Below are 21,693 nucleotides of genomic sequence, written 5' to 3'. Positions count from 1 at the left end.
AGGGAGCAACGGCTGTAAATTGACAAGTGATGCTTGTGAGCAGCGTTACCCGTCTGTTTCCCTTTCTCTCATCTTCTATCTTTTTCCGCTCATCTTTTCTTCTCTTAGCGTAGCTGTTACTTCATCCATCTGTGCTTGCCCCGAGCATTATTGTTAACGGGTGAGAGATACAAAAACACACCAGAAGACAAAAACGGGAGGAGGTAGCTGTGCGCAGAGACGTGGGAGAAAATGACTTGTGTAACATGAAATAGTGACAGACAAAACATATGAAGTACATCTGTAGCCTTTAATCTTTGAGCAATATTTTAGTTTGAATGAATTTGACACTGAAGTCCTGTTTTGGCAGCGATAAGACAGCACACAATGAAGGGGAGCTGTAATACAAGTCGAAAAATGTAATCAGCAAAACCTGGAAAAACAGTACGTAAAGAAAATGACCCACATTAACTACAATCCCTGTCCTTTCTTCCTGGAAAAATGTTTTATATAGCCGAGGCTATTAGGCCACAGTATTGAGGCTGAGTGTGTGCATCTGTGTTCACAGTGGCATGTGTGTATCTGTGCTATAGTTTGATCGGGTCATTCTACTGTATAAATGTCTCTAATGGCAGCACTCTTTTTAATAATGCAGGAACCTCTTTTCTCTGTCCCTCCTTCCCATCACATCATGTTTGGAGTGACAGCCACATGAGCCACCATTCCCTCTCCACTCACAGTAGGTCACCAAGAGAGGGAGAGAGGGAGAGAGAGAGAGGGAGAGAGGGAGAGAGAGAGAGAGAGAGAGGAAATGAGGAAAGACGAAAGACGATTGGCTACCTCAGTAGTTTAGCAGTTGAAGACAGTTTTGGACTGCAGAGAGAGGCTGTAGACAAAGATCAATTGTGGGTTTTTCACCAATTCTAGGATTGGATTTGCAATTTTGAACCTACTCTACTATTCTTTAGAAAGAAAAAAAGAACATTGATATCATCAGTCTTGATTTATAAAAAGAAAACTCTAAATAACCCTAATTTCATTTTAAAGGCTGTGTAATCTAATATTATGTTTTAATAACATGAGTAAAAAACTAAAAAGTAAGAAAACATGTATTTTCTTGGGCACCCTGGTGGCACTATAGTTAATAATCATATCAAAACATTCCGTTTGGTGCACATTGTGCAAGTCTTTCACTCCCAGCGTTTTCTGTCTTTGTTTTGATTTTTAAACAGACTGCAGCCGGACAAACTAATCCCTTTTTAAAGAAGATGGCCATAATGCTGTATTTACACAGGGATGATAACTGAAATGAAACTTGCTCAGAAACAAAGAAAGCATTGGATAAATAAAAGACAACTAAAATAATATTACAAAGTGAGCCGTCTTCTAAACAACACGCCACAGTTCCAGTGTGTCCATGTGGAGAGCATGTGTGGCAGGAGTTTGTGGAGGACCACAGAACTGTAATCTATGCCACAATCTAAAAAGGAAACAATACAACTAGTGGATGTTCACAAAACATCTAATCCATTTGATTTTGCACTTTGAAATCCTCACACACTCAAGTCAATCCCTCTGAAAGGATGATTGTCTCGGTGCCACTGCCTCGCTGTACGAGTCGTTGCTAACGCTGCCTGGGCAATGACATCTGCTAGTCTTAGCTTTTCTCCCAGCAGCACCGCCGCACACCAATTGAGAACAGACAGATGCCAAGACCACTGTGGCAGCGCTGTCTTGCTCACTTTTTTCCCCCTCCCAGTGTACCAATTCTCTGTGATATGGGAAACATGCTGTCACATCAGGGCCTTGCAGGGAGAAAGAGACGTGAAGGGAGCGATAATATGAGACAAGGATGGGTGAAAGGATCATCAGGGCGCACAGAGAGGAACTCTCACTCCGCCGCTTTCGTGCACACACACACACACGAGATGTGTCACAGGCCCAAACATCAATGTGGGCGCCGTGAGGATGATGCCCCTTCAGGGTGACAGCGTGATAAGACGGGTGTATTATATTGTAGCACCAGTGCAGCATGGTGCGCGTTACTTACCGCACCCCTACCTCGTCTCTTCCGCTCTTTCCCCCTCTCATTAACCTCGTCTCTGATTGCCCCCAGGACTCCCTTGTGCTAATTAGAGGGGGGAAATATGTCTACGATGCATGCACTATGTTACACACACACACACACACACACACACGCATTTGCGCAATTGACAGCCAGGCTTCTGTAACTGGAGGTGTGAGAAAGGCTCATCTGCTATTGTGTTTCATCTGCGTTGTGAACGTGTTGGCAACCGCAGGGTTAACCCCAGCAGGTGGCAGTTAGCAGCACTGTTGATCCCTTTTACACAGACAGCCTTCATCTCCGTAGTGCGCACCTCTTGATTTAGCCGCGCTAATTCAAGAAGTGAGCGTTTTGTCTCAACATGACACAATTAGGGCTGAACAGGAGATGAAACTGTGAATTGATCATTTCATTTTTTCTCCACCTTGTCACTCACTTAAAATAAAGGGTACTACTATTATATTACAGACTGAGTAATAACAATTCCTAATGAGATATTTAAAATGAAAAAACTATTAAAATAATGTAATTCCTTTATTTTTTAATGAGGATTGACCTCTTGTGGTTAGGTGCTTAGGTTGTAGATGAACTGATTGCCAAGTTATACACACCCACCCACCCACCCACACACACACACACACACACACACACACACACACACACACACACACACACACACACACACACACACACACACACACACACACACACACACACACACACACACACACACACACACACACACACACACACACACACACACACACACACACACACACACACACACACACACACACACACACACACACACACACACACACACACACACAAAGACGCCCACAATGACTTTTCAGATCCACGGTGGATTAAGGCCTATTGACAGCGAAGCTGTGCGACGTCTTCCAGCGCAGACATTTCTAACAGCACTTTCAAATCTTTATTCAGAAGGCTTTTGTGTTCTGGGGAGCCATTTGTGAATGAACCAAGCACCCGTTTTCTTTTTTGTGTTTGACATGCTGTTAGGGACAAGCGCAAACATGTTATGGGAGTTGTACATCAAATAGCCATTTGTACCTGAACAGGACCTGGGATGAACTGGGGAATAAAGAAAGAGAGGGACGAAGAGAGGGGGGTATAGATAGAGGGAGGCAGGGGAGGAGATGGAGAGCTGAAAAGGAGTATTTAAGAGCACTTGAGTGCCAGCGTAGATGTAGTCACTTCTCCCAGTGGACAAAACCGGGCCCCTATGCACCATGGCATGATTTTTCACTTTAGCAAGCACCACTCAGTCCACCTCCTTCAGTCCCCCTCTCCTTTCTCCCAGTCACTGCGTGCTTCAATGACTCCATCATTCCCTTTCATTCACTCTGACTACAAGGGCACAAGTGCACACACTCACAAACACAGGCACGCACACACACAGTTTGACCCATTTGCCCCCCTGCCATGGGTAGTAAATAATTCCATTGTGAGGGCCATTAGCGAGTATCTCAAGGGTTAAGAGGGGAAATACACAGGCAGTCAGATGGGCGATTAGACAATAAGAAGATGAAATGTCTACTATTGTTTGGTTGCTTATTGTTTCACAGAGCTCACATTAGACCCGTGGCTAATTCATATGCTTAATGTCCTTTTATATGCCCAGTCTTTTTCTTCTCAAGAGGCCACATACTGCAGAGATGAAGACATTTACACACACATGCACAGACATACACACACACACACTATTTTGTGCTGCTACCTCTCACATGTGGCAGCAGGTTACTCTGCCAAAATCTAATGACCAACAGACCCGGTTCCCATCACGGTTTAGGATTCAACATCCCTTCAGACTTAAGGAAATGTAAGATGTAATTATGCAAAGTATAGAGAGGGCAGAGCCAAAACTCTTCGCCTGTCCTCGTGCATTCCAACAGAAAAACTTAACTTGTGTGTGTGTTAATGCATTTGTGTGTGTTGCTCTATGAGTAGGGCCTAAAGCAATACAGCTTACCATCTCAATAGAGGACTGCACCTTACATGGCTACAGTACAGTCTTGCCAGTGACATAGCCTTCTAAGAATTAGTGTCACCAAGCCAGAAACCTCACTGAGGAGACTGACTAGGAACAAAGCAATTCATCTTAATTGTGTCTAGACGTGTGTCAGCTCATGACTTGTGTGTGTGGTGTGTGTTTATGTGTCTGTATCTCCATGCAGCCAGTCAGTGTGCATGAACCTGCGGACACACTAACTGGTCCTCTAAGCATTTAGTTCAGCCACTGTCAGAGGGATCCTTGTATTTTTCCACAGGCATGTCAGAGGATTACACAGTCCCTCTGCTGTTTCACTGACCTCCCCCTGCAGTACACACACACACACACACACACACACACACACACACACACACACACACACACACACACACACACACACACACACACACACACACACACACACACACACACACACACACACACACACACACACACACACACACACACACACACACACACACACACACACACACACACACACACACACACACACACACATCAAAGCAGCTCAGCGTAGTGCCCAGCACTGAGCTAGGGGCACACTGGCCTACTCACTCAGCAGGCTGTTGGCACACACTCCACATCTGCCTGCAGGGATTGCCAATGGCAAATATGGCTCGTGTGTGTGTGTGTGTGTGTGTGCGTGTGCGTGTGCGTGTGCGTGTGCGTGTGCGTGTGCGTGTGTGTGTGTGTGTGTGTGTGTGTGTGTGTGTGTGTGTGTGTGTGTGTGTGTGTGTGTGTGTTCATTTATAATAAAAAAATATATATTTGTGCTTTGTAGTCGGTGTTTACAAATACTTACATTGCACATCGTGTGGTTAAAAAAGGCGGCAGTTTCTTTTTCAAAATAATAAAAATATTACAAAATTGACAACCATTACATCTAAAACATATAATATATCTTTTTGGTAGGCCCAGAGCCTCGCATTTGGGGAAAAAACATAAATTTCAATCAGACAGTATGTCAACTAGAAGCCAAGACCCCATTCCAAAAATGTACAAAAAAACGAACTACAAAAAACACTGCTCCTCTGGTGCTCTTATTTTCTGATTTTTCTATAAAAAGGAAAATGAAGTGCCTTTAAAAAAACAATACAGACAGGATAATGAATGGGATACAAAGTTTCCTAGCATTCCCAATTATTAACTGTCAATCAAACTTGTTTTCAATGCTAGCTCACTTAGACATAGGAGGAGGGAAAACTGGATACATGTAAATGGGTATTGGGTAGCAATCTACAAGAGCTATAATGCAACATGAATTTTTAAAGCACCTAAGCACATTGGCTGGGGAAAATATATGGTGTGTGTGAATTATCCCCGATCAATATATAGAGTTTAGCAGTAACAAGGTTCCTAATTACGCCCCCGTTTGACCACACGCTCACCTCTTCTCTCACCTTTTTGTTTTCTTCTCTTTCCAAGCTCTGCTAACATCCCACTCCTACTCTGTCAGGCGGTTGGCCTACACACAGGGCAACTATATGAGTACAATACAAATCAATGGGTTAACACATTAACACACAGTCAAACAGCAGACAAGGTAAGGGCATCAGGACCTTTAACCCATACATCTCAAGCCCTCCAGGTTGATCAATAGTCAGAAAAATAGCATTACCAACCCATCGCACTTTCCATCTCCACTAATCATTCGTTCAATGCTATCTCGTCCACCCCTTCCCCTTTTCTTCTGCGGCAGAGAGGGAAGTTTATTTCCCAGAGCTCCTTAGAAATCCCAGAAGCCTGTATGCCCCTGTCTCACCTCCAAGCCACAGCCAGACACCCTGTTAAAGGCTATTACTATCGTTAGCTCCCAACAAGACTCAGACAGAACCTGAACATTATCTAATCCATACTTATTGCATCTGGGTTCCTCTCACAGCCTTGTAATTCATATGGAGAGACATATTAGTGCGACATATTAGGCTGGCAACAGCTCTACGAGGTGAGATGCTACACTGACACTAAATGGACTTAGCCTTGGCCTCGCGGGACGTTGTAGGGCCCGGGAGCGAGCTGATGACGAAGGCCCGGTCTGCCTGTATTGAGTTTCTGTGATGGCTGTTTAGCTTGTAGTGCTACGGGGGGCAGAGAGACGGTGGGGGTGGGTGTGGGAAGGTGCTCCGGCTCATCGGGTTTACTGACAGGAACCCTGCAAACCACAAGGCTATAGGGATCAATAGGATTGCACTGCACAGCACTACCAGACCAGGCCAGACCCAAACAACGGAAGATTGCATTACACATGGGCTTGAATCAGGACAAGCGTACAGTAATGTTAGTGCAGCACAAACGCATTCAATTTGCAAATAACCTAAAACACAAACATGCGATCTGTCTGTAAGACACACAAGCAGGTTATGTTTTTGTCTGCTGATCCTGGACCAGAGCCTCCAGGTGGTCGTACATCCCTTCTCTGAACAAACAGAACAGCGTTGCGCTCCACTTCCCCGATGTCACCGAGGCCAAGCGCAGACATTGTGCGGCCCACCGGCCTGCTGACACGGCCACCCAGCCTGCCAGGGATTTGCCGCTGGGTCACAGAGTTGACATTTATTAAAGGAAGTTGCATGGAGAGTTACAGGGAGTTGACAGTCCTCTCGTCACGTCGCACTCCAGCATACAGAAACCTGCGCAGTACACACCCCTCTGTGTTTCCAACAATAAAAGAAACAATGAAACTGTTAAGCACCGTATGACCCTCCCAGGGCCCACTACAATGAGGATGACAGCTTTCATTTCCCTGGCTAGTGCCACTGGGTTAGGAGTTTCTTGCTGAGAGTCACCATATATAATCCATTTGAAGAAGGGATCAAATACAGATGTTTGATAAGCTATACATTTAAAAAACCTAAATTAGGAATCACACGCAGAAAAATAAAACCCTATATGTTAATTACTAATAAGTGGCCTGTATAAATGATTTTGAATGAATATTTGTGGGCCGTAAAGGGGAATGTGGAGTTTAGTGGACCATGAGGAACAATGAAAGTCTAAAAAGGAGAAGTGGAGTGAAATGGATTGAGTGTGTTGAGGACCAGATGTGCCATGGATGGATCAAACATCTGCTGGTTCTGCAAGGCCTCAACGGTCTTGAATGACTCCCATCATCCAAACTTTCTCACCATGCGTTCCTGTAAACCTTTTGTTCTTCACTATCTGCCCCCTCATATAGATCAAAAGTTATTTCTTTCACCGACTTTTTTTTAAAAGTGACTGATTCCATTCTTAAAACGTCAAATGCAAGGAATTCTTATAAACGTCCAATGCTCGCAAACATGAACAGGGAGAAACGAACAAATGTATTCAAATGTCACGATGCAGATTTCTTTCTGTTATTGTTCTCGATTCTACGTGTTTTGATGGTCTAGAGCTTTTCTTGGTGTATATGTTACAGTACAAGAAAGGCAGCACCAGATGGTAATGGTGTTTATTTTTGCAGTAAGTAATCACCATTCTGGAACTTATGACAGTAGACAGGCCCAGGGACCTGGAACCCCGAGAGACCTGAGCACCACTTCCTGTTGTACCCACAAGATCGCAGACACACACATACGCTATCACACATAAACACAAACATCCTCCGGGGCTCTGCCGATGTGAGCCCCTGGTCCACATGGAGAGATGTGTTCTGGCACATAGGTTGGGGCAGTGTAAATTACACTGTAGCCACACTGGCACCCCTCGCCAAGATGAATGAACCAATTTACATGCGAGGCAACAATTCCGGTGAGGAAGTTTAAAAACAGGGTATTTTATTTGGCACTATTTTACTTTGAGTAAAAATACACCTACAGAAATACACTTTGAAAAGCCCGGCCTTAAGTATTATTGTTGGCAGTGTTGTTCACCATTAAATATCAGTAAGAAACAATTTAAGCCCATAACCTTTACTTAAAACGCTCTCATAATTTGCATATTATTTAATTAAACTACAGCTGATAATGACTTTTTTTTTCTTACTAAATCAGCAGTCAGCAATTTATATATATATTTTCTCTTGAGTCCGTATATGCCTCTGTACAGAACTAACCAAACATTTGTTTTTTAAAGATTCTTTTTTCTTAAACATGCCAGTAGCTCTACTTAAAACATTGAAATATGCGGAGCAGGTTCTGCTTCATTGAACAGTTCAAAGTAACAAGAAACATGGAAGTGATTGCTTGTGATGGAGTAATAAAAGCTGATTTAAAACCAAAGATGTTGAATTTGCATGTTAGGCTGCTGAGCCAACAGCACCATCAGGACACACTGCATAACACTTGGAGCCCTTTCGCAACAGTCACTGATATCCTCCTGTTATTTCTAAGCTAACGCCACACATACAAATACAGAGTCCTGTGAAACACATTGTTTTGCCAATTTGCCAAACAGTCTGTATTACAGATTCCTAGTTAACATGACAGACACAGAGTCCTTTGGGGCACCCAGACCCCCTAGTGGCCCTTCCTCTGTATGTGAGTGAGGCTGGCAGTGAAATACTGTCGGGGAAAGTAGCGGGCTGGAGGGAAGGTACCAGAGAGAGAGGCTTGAGTTAATGGTCTTGCATCTTCCTGGCAGCATGTCAATAATGGCTCTGATCACATTAAGTAAAGAGTCCATTAGCTTATTCTCTTTCCTCCTGCATGCTCCATAGCAAAAGCACAGGAGAAAACTGAAAAGCTCCCCTAATGCAGTGTGTCTGCGTGTTACAGACACCTCTATCTGTTCCCCGCCAGACCAAAACAAAATGACTTAGGAGGTACAATCCATTATCCATTCACATCTATTTCCTTTTACACAGTGACGTGAAAATGATGTGTGGATTACTTTGATTGTGTGGAGATCAATGCTATGTTCCAGGTAGTAAATTCTTGAAAAAATGTTTATTTTCTTTTTATTTGGTGTTGCAATTATTTAAGACATTAAAGTCAGAAATAATGTTTTACATATAGGTTTTATGAGCTGAGACCCCCGTATGTAAAGCAATAAATCCACAGTTATGCTTTTATCAGGTTTTAGGTTTCACATTTTTAAAGCTCTGTTACTTACCAGCCCCGTGTTTTGCTACCCATTACTAGCCTATAATGTGATAAGGGGGCGGGTGTTACACAAAAGAGGTAGAGAAATGACTGATACATTAAGACACACTACAAACATATACCTATATGTTGCCAAAGAGCAAATTGTGAGCATATGTTAATGCACCGGCGTCCTGCCAGAATAGTAATCAAGACAAAGGAGATGTGATATATAAGAGAGAACGAAAAGCAGGTTGTCAGCTACACCTCCTCGATATCTCGTACACACACACACACACACACACACACACACACACACACACACACACACACACACACACACACACACACACACACACACACACACACACACACACACACACACACACACACACACACACACACACACACACACACACACACACACACACACACACACACACACACACACACACACACTGGACAGGCAGACCGTTTCTCAGCCGCCTCACTGCTCTCCATTGGCCCTGGAGGGGGCATAGCGGCCCCCACATCTGTCTCCCAGGCCCACGACAGACCTGGCTGCTGCATCCAGATCCAGCAGATCACACGAATCATCCTCAATTAATGTGAACCATCAGGCGTTCCCTCGCTGCTGCTATCACCCCACCCCTCTTCTCTGAGGCATCCCCTCCAGCTCAGTGCTAGGTCCGCTGAGTTTTACACATTGACCACGGCCACGGTTCCTTAGCACAGTTGGGTGAGGCCAGCCAACGATATTGTGTATGCTTTGAGAAAAGAGACAGGGAATCGATACATCAGGCCAGACCCAGACGCTGCTCACATGTGAGAGCTGCGAGGCGGCCCTTCAGAGGTTCTGAACTCAGAGAACAGCCAACTTTGCTCTGCAAGCGAACCGAGGCCTGAAATGGCTTCCATGTGCCGCCCCATCTGCTCTTCTGCTGGGCTGTGGCCAAAGGACTGTCCTCTTCACTTTTTAAAGATGTCAAGGAACAGCTTTAAAACAAAAAAGGGGTTGTTATGATGGCGGTGGAGGTCAGGGGGGTTGGATCAATCAGAGGTTAGAAGAGCTTTCTTTTTTTTCAAATGACGGGTTTGTTTTCAGAAATAGATAATGAAAAAAGACAAGTCAGTGGGAAAAAGAAACGGAAACTGTTTACCAAAGCCCACCTGGAACCAGGGATGTGCCAGATTGTGACTCACCCATGGTAAAGTCCTCTATAATAACTCCCCCCCCCCAATCCCTCTCCTGATCCTCACAGTCGGCAACTGCACTATAAATCTCACTCCAGTCGATTACTATGCCCCTAGCAACAACTAACACAAAGTCATGAAATGTTAACCAAAGCCATGAGTTAAATCAGGTAGAGAGGGACAGGATATCTAGCTGTTGGTTGATCAGTGTCTGGCACGGTGAAAGAAACCCTGTGGCCTCTTCACATTTACTCACACCAGAGCCCAGGAAACTCTTCCTTCTGGCAGTAATGAGAATAACATTGACCAAGACCTTTGCCTTGCTATTAAAAGATAAAAGACACACATTACCTATCCCAAATTGGGAACTTTTTTTCATTGCAGCAGCATGTAAAACAAGTCATTAAATGTTAATAAATAATAGAAGTTAAAGAGAACGGTTTGATTCAGGAATATGAGTTTGACCAAAGGTTGCTGTCTAGCAGTGATCTGATGTATCTAATTTCCCGAACACATTGCAACTGCAAAAGGTCAAATATTAAAAGCAGACGACATTCAGAAAGGGATCAAGGCCGTCTGCAGACATTCAAGATGACATTAGTATTCTATTCTTTACAGAAAAACTCACAAAAGAAAGAATGCAGGAAGTTAACAGAATATTTCATATATTTTATATATTTTTAATAAAGGTTAAGTTTATTAAGTGGTGGCTTCCTTTGTGATTGCCTGTCCCTGTAATTAGCAACCACAATGTGACATAATTCAACACATTTCTCCAAAGGGAATCCACTCTGTCTTTGATGATAGGATGACATGTTAATTATATATGAATGTCTTCTTGTACGTCAGCAGAAAGCCAATGAACAGTACATGTTCATCTTGCTATAAATACACCATATAAGTCAATGTTTCCACAGTTTAGACAACATGAAGCCTCTAAGGTGGATACACAAGGTCACATCTAAAAGAAACAAATGCTTTTGATGCGCAGAGCATAAAAGAGGAATTTAACGTGATCACAGAGTGTACATTACAACCTCTATGATTCTTACAAATGTCCTCCACCCACATCTGGACGAAGCCACTGATTTCCCTGTGGTCCATCACAGGGGAAGAAGTAGAGCTAGTTGTTCACACATGACCTCTGACCCGCCGCTGTGGAGCCAATGGGGGAGCAGCCTGTGTCTTGGGAGCTGTTGCCCTCTGATGTGATGGCTCCAGGCAGTGGGCTTTGCGTGAACCCATCCCCCATGGCACCCCTCGCCACTAGATGCTCTGCATTATTCATAAAGCCCGACGTGGGGTGGGGAGAGAAACAGAATATGGAAAAGGAAGCACCAAAGTTCAAGACCTTCTCAGATCACAAGGAACTTCTGCTTAACCTCCCTTGAAGTGGCGAACACAGGGATAGAGCAGTTTTTTGAAGGAACTGGATCTGAAAGCCGGACTGGGGATCAATGGGGATTCCCTCGAGGCTTGGTGGGGATCGCATTCTCTGAAAGGTGATTGGTGAATCAATGTGGTTCCCATGGTTCACTTTGCCATTGTGAGAACTGATCCATCCTACTGCAAGTGATACTGTCTTATGACAGTTCAGGTGCCATCATGTTGATGTCGAACCAGTGAATCAAAATCCTAAACAGATTGTGCATATGTTACCATGAATATGTAAATATCAGAGACAGGATATCACACAAGCTCTATTAAGGTCAGATATCTCACTTGATCTACTGTATAATCACAGGTCAGTAAGACGTATTTATAGCCAACATTTTCCTTTTTTTAAGTGCCAAGCACGGCATCTCTCTCCACTGCTTTCTAAATACACTCATTCATTGAGTATGATAGGTGATGATTAGTGAAAAGCATATACATGTTAAGCTGTTAATCCCTAATGCACACCAAGCAACCTAACAACGCTGCACACCCTGGCTCTTAATACAGACCAGCACATAACCTTCTAATTGCATAATTGCCTGATTTGTTTTAACTGACAGTGGTGCCTTGGCCCATGACAAGGCCATCATTTGCTCATCCTCATTGTCAGCAATTTGCAAGGTGAACACCCCACTACACACCCACTTCACAACATCCAGCAGCACTGTTAGAGACGACCATGAATTAAGAATGCATAGCAGCGGCAGAGAGATGAATAAATACAGCCGTTGCTAGATTAATTCTGAGAGACATGGATGCAGGAAGATAAAATAAACTAACAGCAGCAAGCTGTCCACCAGATAAAGTGGGTACTCCATCGTCTCTCTGCTGTAATTATTGGCTAATAGTCATTAACCTGGCAAACAGAGGTTTAGCTGTATTGTTTAAAGGACTCTTGGATGCATAATGACAGACTAATATGTCATAGCACTGGGGGAGATGGGGGAGGGGTGGATTAATGAGATTTTACTGAAGGGAGTGTACAAGAAGAGGTGGGGCACGCCTGGAAAATATAGGGGAAAGAGGGCCACATTAAGCTAATTGGAAGATGAGTGCCTACTTGTAAAAGTGCTTCTAATGGCATATTTGTTTCTCTCACAGCATCACAGGGCTAATGCAGGGGAGTGGAGTTGTGAGACTTACTGTAGTAAGGACTACAGGGTGTTTGTCTGCAAAAGTGTGTCGACACATACTGTAGAAACTTGTTAAATTACAAAACATGCATAGAAAGTGATACAGTTCTAAACATAGTTGCTATATATGAAGTACTGCATGGGTTAAAGAAACTGAGGTTGTTTTTACATGGACTGAGCTTTTACAAAGTTGTACCCTTCACATGTGTTTGTGGAGTATTTTTTAATTTGTGTTGACTTTGTGCTCCATGCGCGACCCTAACTCTTGTTGACTGGCCTTCAAAACTCAATTGAGCAGTGAACAAGGAGTGCTTGGATAGCCTCCTCTTAGACAAAGTCTGGTGCATAGCAGAAATGCTGACATGTTCTGACAGCTGGCGGGACCTTCCTAACACTAATGGCAGGCAGTTTGGCATGTGTCACTGTGTTTTGGATTTAGTTGGACTTCATGAGTAGGGAAGTGGAGGCACAGGGTAAGACTAGATGATCAAATAAATGTCTGAACGCTGTTTAAGATAGTCAGTGATTGAGACGGGGCCAGTTAACAACATGTGTTTATAGAATGACTTTGGTCAAGCAATCTTGAGGAGATGTAAAAAGAAACAACAAAGAATATAATTAAACCTCAGTTTGAACAAATCTTTAGCATTCATAATGCAAACATTATTACATGTCATCCTTTTTTTAGTTAATATCAAAAATCTCAATTAGAACTGCATCAACAAAGTGAGGTAGTTAGGAAATGGATATTAAGATTTTTTAAAATGGCTTTAATTGACTTAAATGTGGCCTACCAATAATCCCAAATACAAGTCATCTACTGTACTGTATATTGCTATGTATTGCTTATTATATAAAAGGCACACATTAAGATAATACAATTACATTCATTCAGAATTGTTCATGCTTCTAATCAATTAGGCTGTGGTGTGCTTTTTTTTGTCATTATTACATGACTGCTCCACATCTAAGAACTACAATTTCTTAAGAAATGTTCTGGTTGTGGAACTATTTAAAGATTCACTTTCTTAGCTGCTTTCATTTTTTTGTTTCAATTAAATCAAATGGAAGTACTAATGCCCAGATGGCCATGCAGTATGAAATAATGGTGCCCAGGCTAGAATTTAAAGTCATACCTCCAGGCAAAAAAACTCCAGAGCGCACACAGAATGAAAGTGTAAAATGTTTTTTAATGTATATTTAACAACAAATACCCCAGTGACTATTGATGTTTCGTCTCAGAAGAATCTATTTCTCCAGTATATCTGAGGGCATGATATGAAACCACTCACACTTTTATTTTCTCTGTTTTTTCTGCTCTTCTTACTCTGTGTCTCTCCCGTACTATCTCTCTTTCGCTGCCTCTCTTTAAACATTTATCTTCTGTTTTCTCCTTACAGGCCCTTTGTGCTTTGTGATGTTGGTTTTTACAGCTTTTTACTCACCAGAGTTGCCATTTATCTTTTATAGATGCCAGCAGCTAGGAGCACATTTGAAATGTTAACATTTCACTGTGACTAATTGTCATCGCTTGCGTTATTCCCTTGATGTCACTTGCGCAAGATCCCTCAGGAACCTGTGTGTGAAGTATTTACACAATGTCCCATTGCCTCGCTCTTCCACACAAACACTTATATTATACCATCTCGTAAAAAACAGCAGTGGCAGCAGTTACTGTAAGAGATCATTTTGTAATGTTCTGTCATCAGTGGTTAAAAACAGGGACAAATAACTGGTTCAGTCATTCTTAGACTAAACCTATGTAGCTTTACCACAATACAAATGTTCTCTATGAATGTCCAAAGCCTTTTCATGCAGCCTTATACAATTTGAAAAATGATTGCCAACGAGGGTGTGATTAGTGGCTTGCATTAATTATACTATTCTTTTTTCCATTTCCTTTCTTGCTCACACAATTTTGTAAATATTCCAAGGAACACTTTGTGTACAGAGGGAGTCCCAGCAAGAGTTCACATCTTTTACAAAGCTGTTTTTGACAGTCTCACAGCTTAACATCCCCGCAATGTTAGAAGGCGCAGAGACCTGCTAATCACAGAACCTCAGTGCATTTGATTTGTTTGCTTTAGACTCAATTAAACTCTTGCCTACTGTATTTGCTGTGTAATTAATTATCACATTCACAGGATTGATTTGAAAAAATAAATTATTTTCGACAAAGCTCTGCAAGTTACTGGTTGCTCGAGGAGCCTCTGAATTTCATGAGCAAAAAAGCTCGCTCTTACAAACTAACCCCTGCTCCATCTTCTCCTTTGACCGCACTGATTATGCACAATCAATAATGGTTTGTATTTTTGTCTTCTCTCTTGTCTCTTCTGGGGCATCTAGGATGCTGCAGGCAAGGTGCTGGACCGCTGGTCCATCATGTCCCGAGAAGAGGAGATCATCACCCTGCAGCAGTTTCTGCGCTTTGGTGAGACCAAATCCATAGTGGAACTGATGGCCATTCAGGAGAAGGAAGGTCAGGCAGTTACAGTTCCCTCCTCCAAGACAGACTCTGGTATTAGGACGTTCATTGAAAGCAACAACAGATCCCGCAGTCCAGGGATCGTTACACAACTGGATAGCAGTAGCCCAACAAGCATTCACCATTTTGAGAATATCCCCAACAGCTTAGCCTTCCTCCTGCCCTTCCAATATATCAACCCAGTCTCTGCACCCATGCTCGGCTTGCCCCCTAATGGACACCCTATGGAGCAATCGGCTCTCCGGCTCCGGGAGCCCAGCTTGCCAAACCAAGTTGAACAGGTGGAGACCAGTGAGTCAGAAGTGTCCCTTTCACCCTTCCGCTCAGGCCAGAGCCCTAGCCGTGGAGCCCTTGGAGGCATTAACAACATTGAACCCAAGACAGAGCCCAGTAACAGGGCATCACCCATCTCCCCGACCCCTTCCACGCATCACGCTCAACAGCAGCAGTCACAGCACCAACAGCAGCAGCATGGCCAACAGCAGTCCCAAAATCAACCTCAGCAAAACAGTTTGAATGACCACCAGGTCCACCACCGCTTTATAAAGGATGAGCAGTCAAGATCCATCACCCATGGCTCCTTTTCTTCCAAGATGCATCGCATGCGGCGCATGGGATCAACTTCACGCAAGGGACGTGTCTGTTGCAATTCTTGTGGTAAGACCTTTTATGACAAAGGCACCCTTAAGATACATTATAATGCTGTGCACCTGAAGATCAAACACCGTTGCACCATTGAAGGTTGCAATATGGTCTTCAGCTCCTTACGCAGCCGCAACAGACACAGTGCCAATCCCAATCCACGGCTGCACATGCCAATGCTGCGCAACAACCGTGACAAGGACCTCATCCGCTCAACCTCTGGTACACCTGTCATCTCAAGCACCAAGAATGGTGGCTTCTCACTTACCAGCCCCGGAAGGCCACCACTGGGTTTCACTACTCCACCTGTAGACACTATGCTTCAGTCACCCCTGCACAGCCCACTGGTCTTCCCTTCCCTGAAGTCAGTTCATCCTGTCCAGCCAGTGCCCCCATTCTATCGCACACTACTTTCCCCTGCGGACCTTGTCAGTCCTCAAGTGTCACTGCCGACCAGCCCAATCCTACCTATAACCACCAACAGTACCACTCTGATGGACCAACAACAGCATCTCCTGGCTGTTGCTGCAGCAGCGGCTTCACACAATAATGTTCATATGTCAGATGCAGGATCCCTATCCCATCGTTTTAATATACACCATGCCAATCATGACCTCACCACTAGTAGCAGTGACCCAACACCCAAAAAGAAGCCTCGTAAATCGAGCATGCCAGTAAAGATTGAGAAAGAAGTGATTGATGTGGCGGATGACTATGATGATAAAGATGATGATGACGATGACATCCACCATAATCACCACCATCATTCATCCCTTCTTCACAACAATCTCAAAATGAATGGTAACTGTAATAGCAACAATAACAGTGGTAGTGGTACTGGGAACCACAGTGGTGGTAGTGGGCAACAATCTCCTTCCCAAGATGAGATGAGCCCCGGCCTGAGAGGCATGATGAAACAGAGTGAAGATGAATGCCGGGAAGGTACAGGTAGTGACAGCAGAGGTGGAAATGATCTTCAGGGCGAGCTACGTTGTATGGGCAGCTTCACCTCTGAGGACCAAGACCATGAAAGAGACTTTGAGAACGAATCTGAAACCTCCGATTCTAAAATGTTCTATCGTGACGAACCGATAGATGTGGAGGACCAGCAAAAACAAAGCAGGGGTGGACGGTGTCTGGAGAAGGATCACGATGATGAGGGCATTGAGGAAGCCCAATTGAGAAAGGAAATGGAAAGCAAGGGTCATTCCTCACCCTCACCTCCTCAGCCCCCTATGAGGATCAAGGAAGAACTCAACGATCCTACATACGACATGTTCTGCATGGGCCAGTACGGCCTCTATAACGGAGGCATGGCAGCGGCTGCTGCTGCTGCAAGCATGGCCGCTCTGCATGAGAGCTTCATCTCTTCGATGGGCTACGGTGCCAGCCCACCCAAATTTCCTTCTTCTCAATCACCAGAGGAAGACCCATGCTCAAGTCCTGACCCCAAGATCTGCTATGTGTGTAAGAAGACCTTCAAGAGTTCCTACAGCATGAAACTGCACTACAAGAATGTGCACCTCAAAGAGATGCATGTGTGCACTGTCACTGGCTGCAACGCTGCTTTCCCTTCACGGCGGAGCCGAGACAGGTTAGTGCTAGATCTTGGTGCTCGACCCATTTAAATGTAATGTAATTGTGACAGTTGCAGGTAGGTTCAATAGAAATCCTTAAATCACTATTCATCATTGATTATTATTTAAGGCACTTCATAAATATAAGGAATTGTTTGGGTTTCTTTTGGAACTACATAGTGTTTTTATAAAAGACAAGTTAAAACATAGTTCAATAGATTTCAGCATTTTGGTGTGAGATATTCCTTTTTTATTTTAATGGTAATAAAACAAGATTTATATGCACTATTTCATCAACCTGCGACATTTACCCAGACAGACTATCACTTAACATCTGTTAGCTAATTTAACTCAAAAAAATTGAATAAGGGGCATCTGCTCTTTGACAAGTCAGATTCAGAAGAGTAGGGTGTCAGTATGAGAAACAAACACACTTACACACATACATCCAAATGCACACACAAGAACTAGGCTGTACACATCAACCCTGCAGCTGCAGTGTGTTGTTTACCTGCCCTCTCTACCTCACCTTGTGACAGGAAGGTGAAGGCGCATATATTAACATAGACTGCGGTTTGTCAAACCACTGCATGTATTAGCACATTAGGAGGTGAGGCCAGCCATACTCACCTGGGCTTGTTAGCACATATCAGTCCCACACACTCTCTCTGCAGAATATACTGTAGCAGCAGTGGCAGCAGGTTGATGCCAGAACATATGCTGGAGGTACACAACCCTCACTAGTGCCCTGGGCAAGCACATGTTCAATGGGCAGACCTTTTCTAATCCTTTGTAAAAAAAATGACTGTTAACAGATAAATAAATATTAAAATAACAGCTGGGTGTGAAATCATATTTCAGGTTAAGTGAAAATCATATTCCCTTGCCAGTCATGTAAATAACAAGCAGGGACATTTGAAACAAATCTTAAATTCTCCGAACTCTCACAGCACTTCTAACAAGCGTAACACCTCTCATGCTCCCACTCTCAAAATATTTAATAGAAGCCGTTGTACATAACAACCTTACTCATTCTGTTATTTAATGGAGATAGAAAATATACAAAAGGATTTCACTTCTGTGACAAATACTTTTATTTAAATACAGGGGAATAATTCCAATTGGGAAACAAATCGTTCCAGAGGGAGCTTTATAATTCTCCTCATTGTTTTTCTTGCCCCTCATCTTCTCTTCCTCCACCACTGCTGACTCCCTACACCCAAATGCGCTACTTGGTTTCTGAACCTTTTATTAATGTTGTTGTTTTGGTGGCATCTGTTCCTACAACTGTTTGTTCATTAGCAGCATGGATATAGAGCAGGTGGTTCTGTGACTCTAGTTAAGTGGATGAGGGAGAGGAATGGGGTTAGCTTTGGAGAAGGTGAACCCTGCTGCTCACCTGAAGCACAGTGCCGACAGCAGCAATAATATTATAAAAAGTATTGCCTCAGAGCGGTGTACAGCCACCGGAGAGTGTGTTAGCTCCCCTCATTTGACAAGGCTATAGGGAAAGAGAAAGCCTAAGGCCTGTTGTGTAACATATACATCCACACACACGGATGCAAACACACACACACACACACACACACACACACACACACACACACACACACACACACACACACACACACACACACACACACACACACACACACACACACACACACACACACACACACACACACACACACACACACACACACACACACACACACACACACACACACACACACACACACACACACACACACACACACGTACAAACAGATAACAGAGAAAACGATTTGCTCTTCTTTACACCTTATCTCTTTGTAATGACTCTCTTAATGCTGTAAAACACTTGATAGATATATACAATTAAGTCCCTTATCTGAAGTATTAAATAGCAAGAAGAGAGATCCATAGTATATGTATAGGTAACTTTAACAGTTTGGAAAAAGTACAATTCTTAATCAGATATTGTGCCGGTTTTTATTAATGCCAAGGTGGATACTGTTAATTATTATCCCACTGCTAAAGTTTGTTTGTCAATTTAGTCTATTCATACCGTCATGAACTAACGATGGCAAAGGGAAACTTCACTGAACTAAATGAGGCGACAACAGAAATAAGTGAAGTATAATAGCTAGAAAAGAAAAAGGGGAAAAGATGGTTTGGAGGTTTATTTTCATAAATATGCAGCCAGGCATTTGGTATCAAAGGATGGAAGTGTGTTGGTCAGGCAAAGAGGGTTCAAAGATTAAACAATACAGCAGATAGAAAACACCTTGACACTCTTTCTACTCGCTCTCTTCCTGTGTCAGCCCCTGGTGTGTGTGTGACAATTTGACTCCATCATTTCAGCATGTAAATAACACTCAAACTAATAAAGTGGCAGAACATATGGGAGATAGAGATAACTTTGTAGCAAGGAAGGACAATTGCTGCTGTGAGAATAATGCGTCTTTGAGCCAGGGGGAGAATAGTATTGCTCTGGGTAGGTGAGTCCTAAGCACACTATTGTTTTCATACGTTTTCTGTGAGGGATACATTCCTGATGGCATATGGGACAAATTACTTTGCTGCTGGTTCAAACCGGGAGCAGAAACAACAGAAAGAAGGGGAATTACATAGCTATAGGAATCCTGGGGCTTTGACGAGTAAATACGCAAACTGGGCTCTCATCAAAATTGGTCCCTGGATAATCCTCTAATGACATAGTGTAAGAGTGTAATGGTGGCATTAAAGTGGGAATATAATTAATTACGCTGTATATCAAATGAGAATTTTCTCAGAGCAAATTGCATAAACATCAATATTTGCATAAAAACATGTTTAAAATGTTTATTCTTGCATTTAAGTAAAAATCAGACTAAATGATTTACCCTGATTTGATTGTTTTGTGAACAGTGTTAGCAGAAATTATTAATACATAATGTGCCTGGTGCTTCAGAAACAAAATACTGAGGTTACATTTTTTTTTAAATTAGAAAAATAGCCACAGCATTTTTTTTACATGAGGAAAGTAAACCAGTGGTCGTGTGTTTTTGCAGCTGAACGATATATATGCTAAAGCTGAATCATAATATGCAGCCCTGCCTTCTTACCACCCCCAGAAACACAGCTGTCAACACCCAGCTAAAGAAAAGTCCAAGTACCTCTGCATATCTGATTAGTCCATTGACCGAGTGAAAAGCCAAAGGCACGTAAACACACCGTCAGACACAAGCATCAAAAGCTCCAGTATCAAAGGGAAGAAAGAAAAAGGAAGAGAGGTCATTTGATCTTCTTAGAAAAACAACCAATGACATTGTCAGAGTAGGACACACTGTAAACGTGCTGCCACGGAGGAAAGTACCGCTAGTGTTTGTTCACTTTGGATCCCTGCCCTATTAATAAGACTGGAGAATTACACACACAAACATTAGTGCACATTCATACTGTACTCAGGAATGCGGGGAAAGGATAATTTAGTGTGCCCTTGAGCAGGCATGTAACGTGTGTGTTTTTGAGTGTAAAACAGAGGCCAACATCGGAGTGTGTGTGTGTGTAGTTTTACAGTGGGGTGTTTTTCTCCAAGCCTCCTGGCCGCATGCTGCACGGAGGTAAATGATTGCATATTTATTGTAGGGAGCGAGCAGCGTCGGCAGAAGTGAAGAAGCAGCATGATTAACGGCTGGAAAGACGCGCGTACCAGTAATCATCACCATTATTGGCATCATTAATCATATTTTTGTAAACCGTTGACAAGGCTCGTCTTATTTATTTCGTTTTTATCAGCCCATCCTGCTTCCTTTTCTGACCTACCAACATTTTCTTCCTCTTTCGCTAGAGAAAGTAGGTGTCCTCTCTCTTGTACATTCCCGCGGTGCAGCCGCGCGCAGCCCACGGTCCACTGCAAACGGAGAGAGTGAAGGTTAATTATGTTGGAGAGTCTCTTTCCTCCCCTCTCCTTCCTCTCTCTGTCTCCCTCCCTCTCCCTCGGTCCCCTCACGGCATGTGGTCGCGGCTCCGCTGCTTCACAATTAGCTCTCTGTTTGTCTCTTATAAACAAAGGGCATGCTGCTCATAGAGAGAATATGTTAGCAAAAGCCACTCACCCCAGATCAAAAATATCTGCTGATTAAAATACGGGGGAAAAAAAAAGATTGCATGCCTTTAAACAAA

General features: G+C 43.2%; 2 protein-coding genes across 4 annotated transcripts in view; one reads left to right on the top strand and one right to left on the bottom strand.

Moving 5' to 3' along the window:
• The window catches only part of LOC307020777 (uncharacterized protein), a 230,581-nt gene that overhangs the window by 123,629 nt on the left and 85,259 nt on the right, over positions 1-21,693 (bottom strand). The gene's annotated exons all lie outside the window — the stretch shown is intronic.
• Positions 1-21,693, top strand: part of bnc2 (basonuclin zinc finger protein 2) — a 159,058-nt gene that overhangs the window by 128,978 nt on the left and 8,387 nt on the right. For all 3 annotated transcript variants that reach the window (XM_079652032.1, XM_079652033.1, XM_079652034.1), the window contains one exon: positions 15,190-17,564. In XM_079652032.1, coding sequence (XP_079508158.1) covers positions 15,190-17,564 — 2,375 coding nt within the window. The remainder of the gene's footprint in view (positions 1-15,189; positions 17,565-21,693) is intronic.

The sequence above is a fragment of the Notothenia rossii genome (genome assembly GCF_949606895.1).
Source record: "Notothenia rossii genome assembly, chromosome: 1".
Classification (NCBI taxonomy): Eukaryota; Metazoa; Chordata; class Actinopteri; order Perciformes; family Nototheniidae; genus Notothenia; species Notothenia rossii.
Note: the sequence above shows the minus strand (reverse complement) of the source record. Positions and strands in the feature narration are given on the sequence as shown.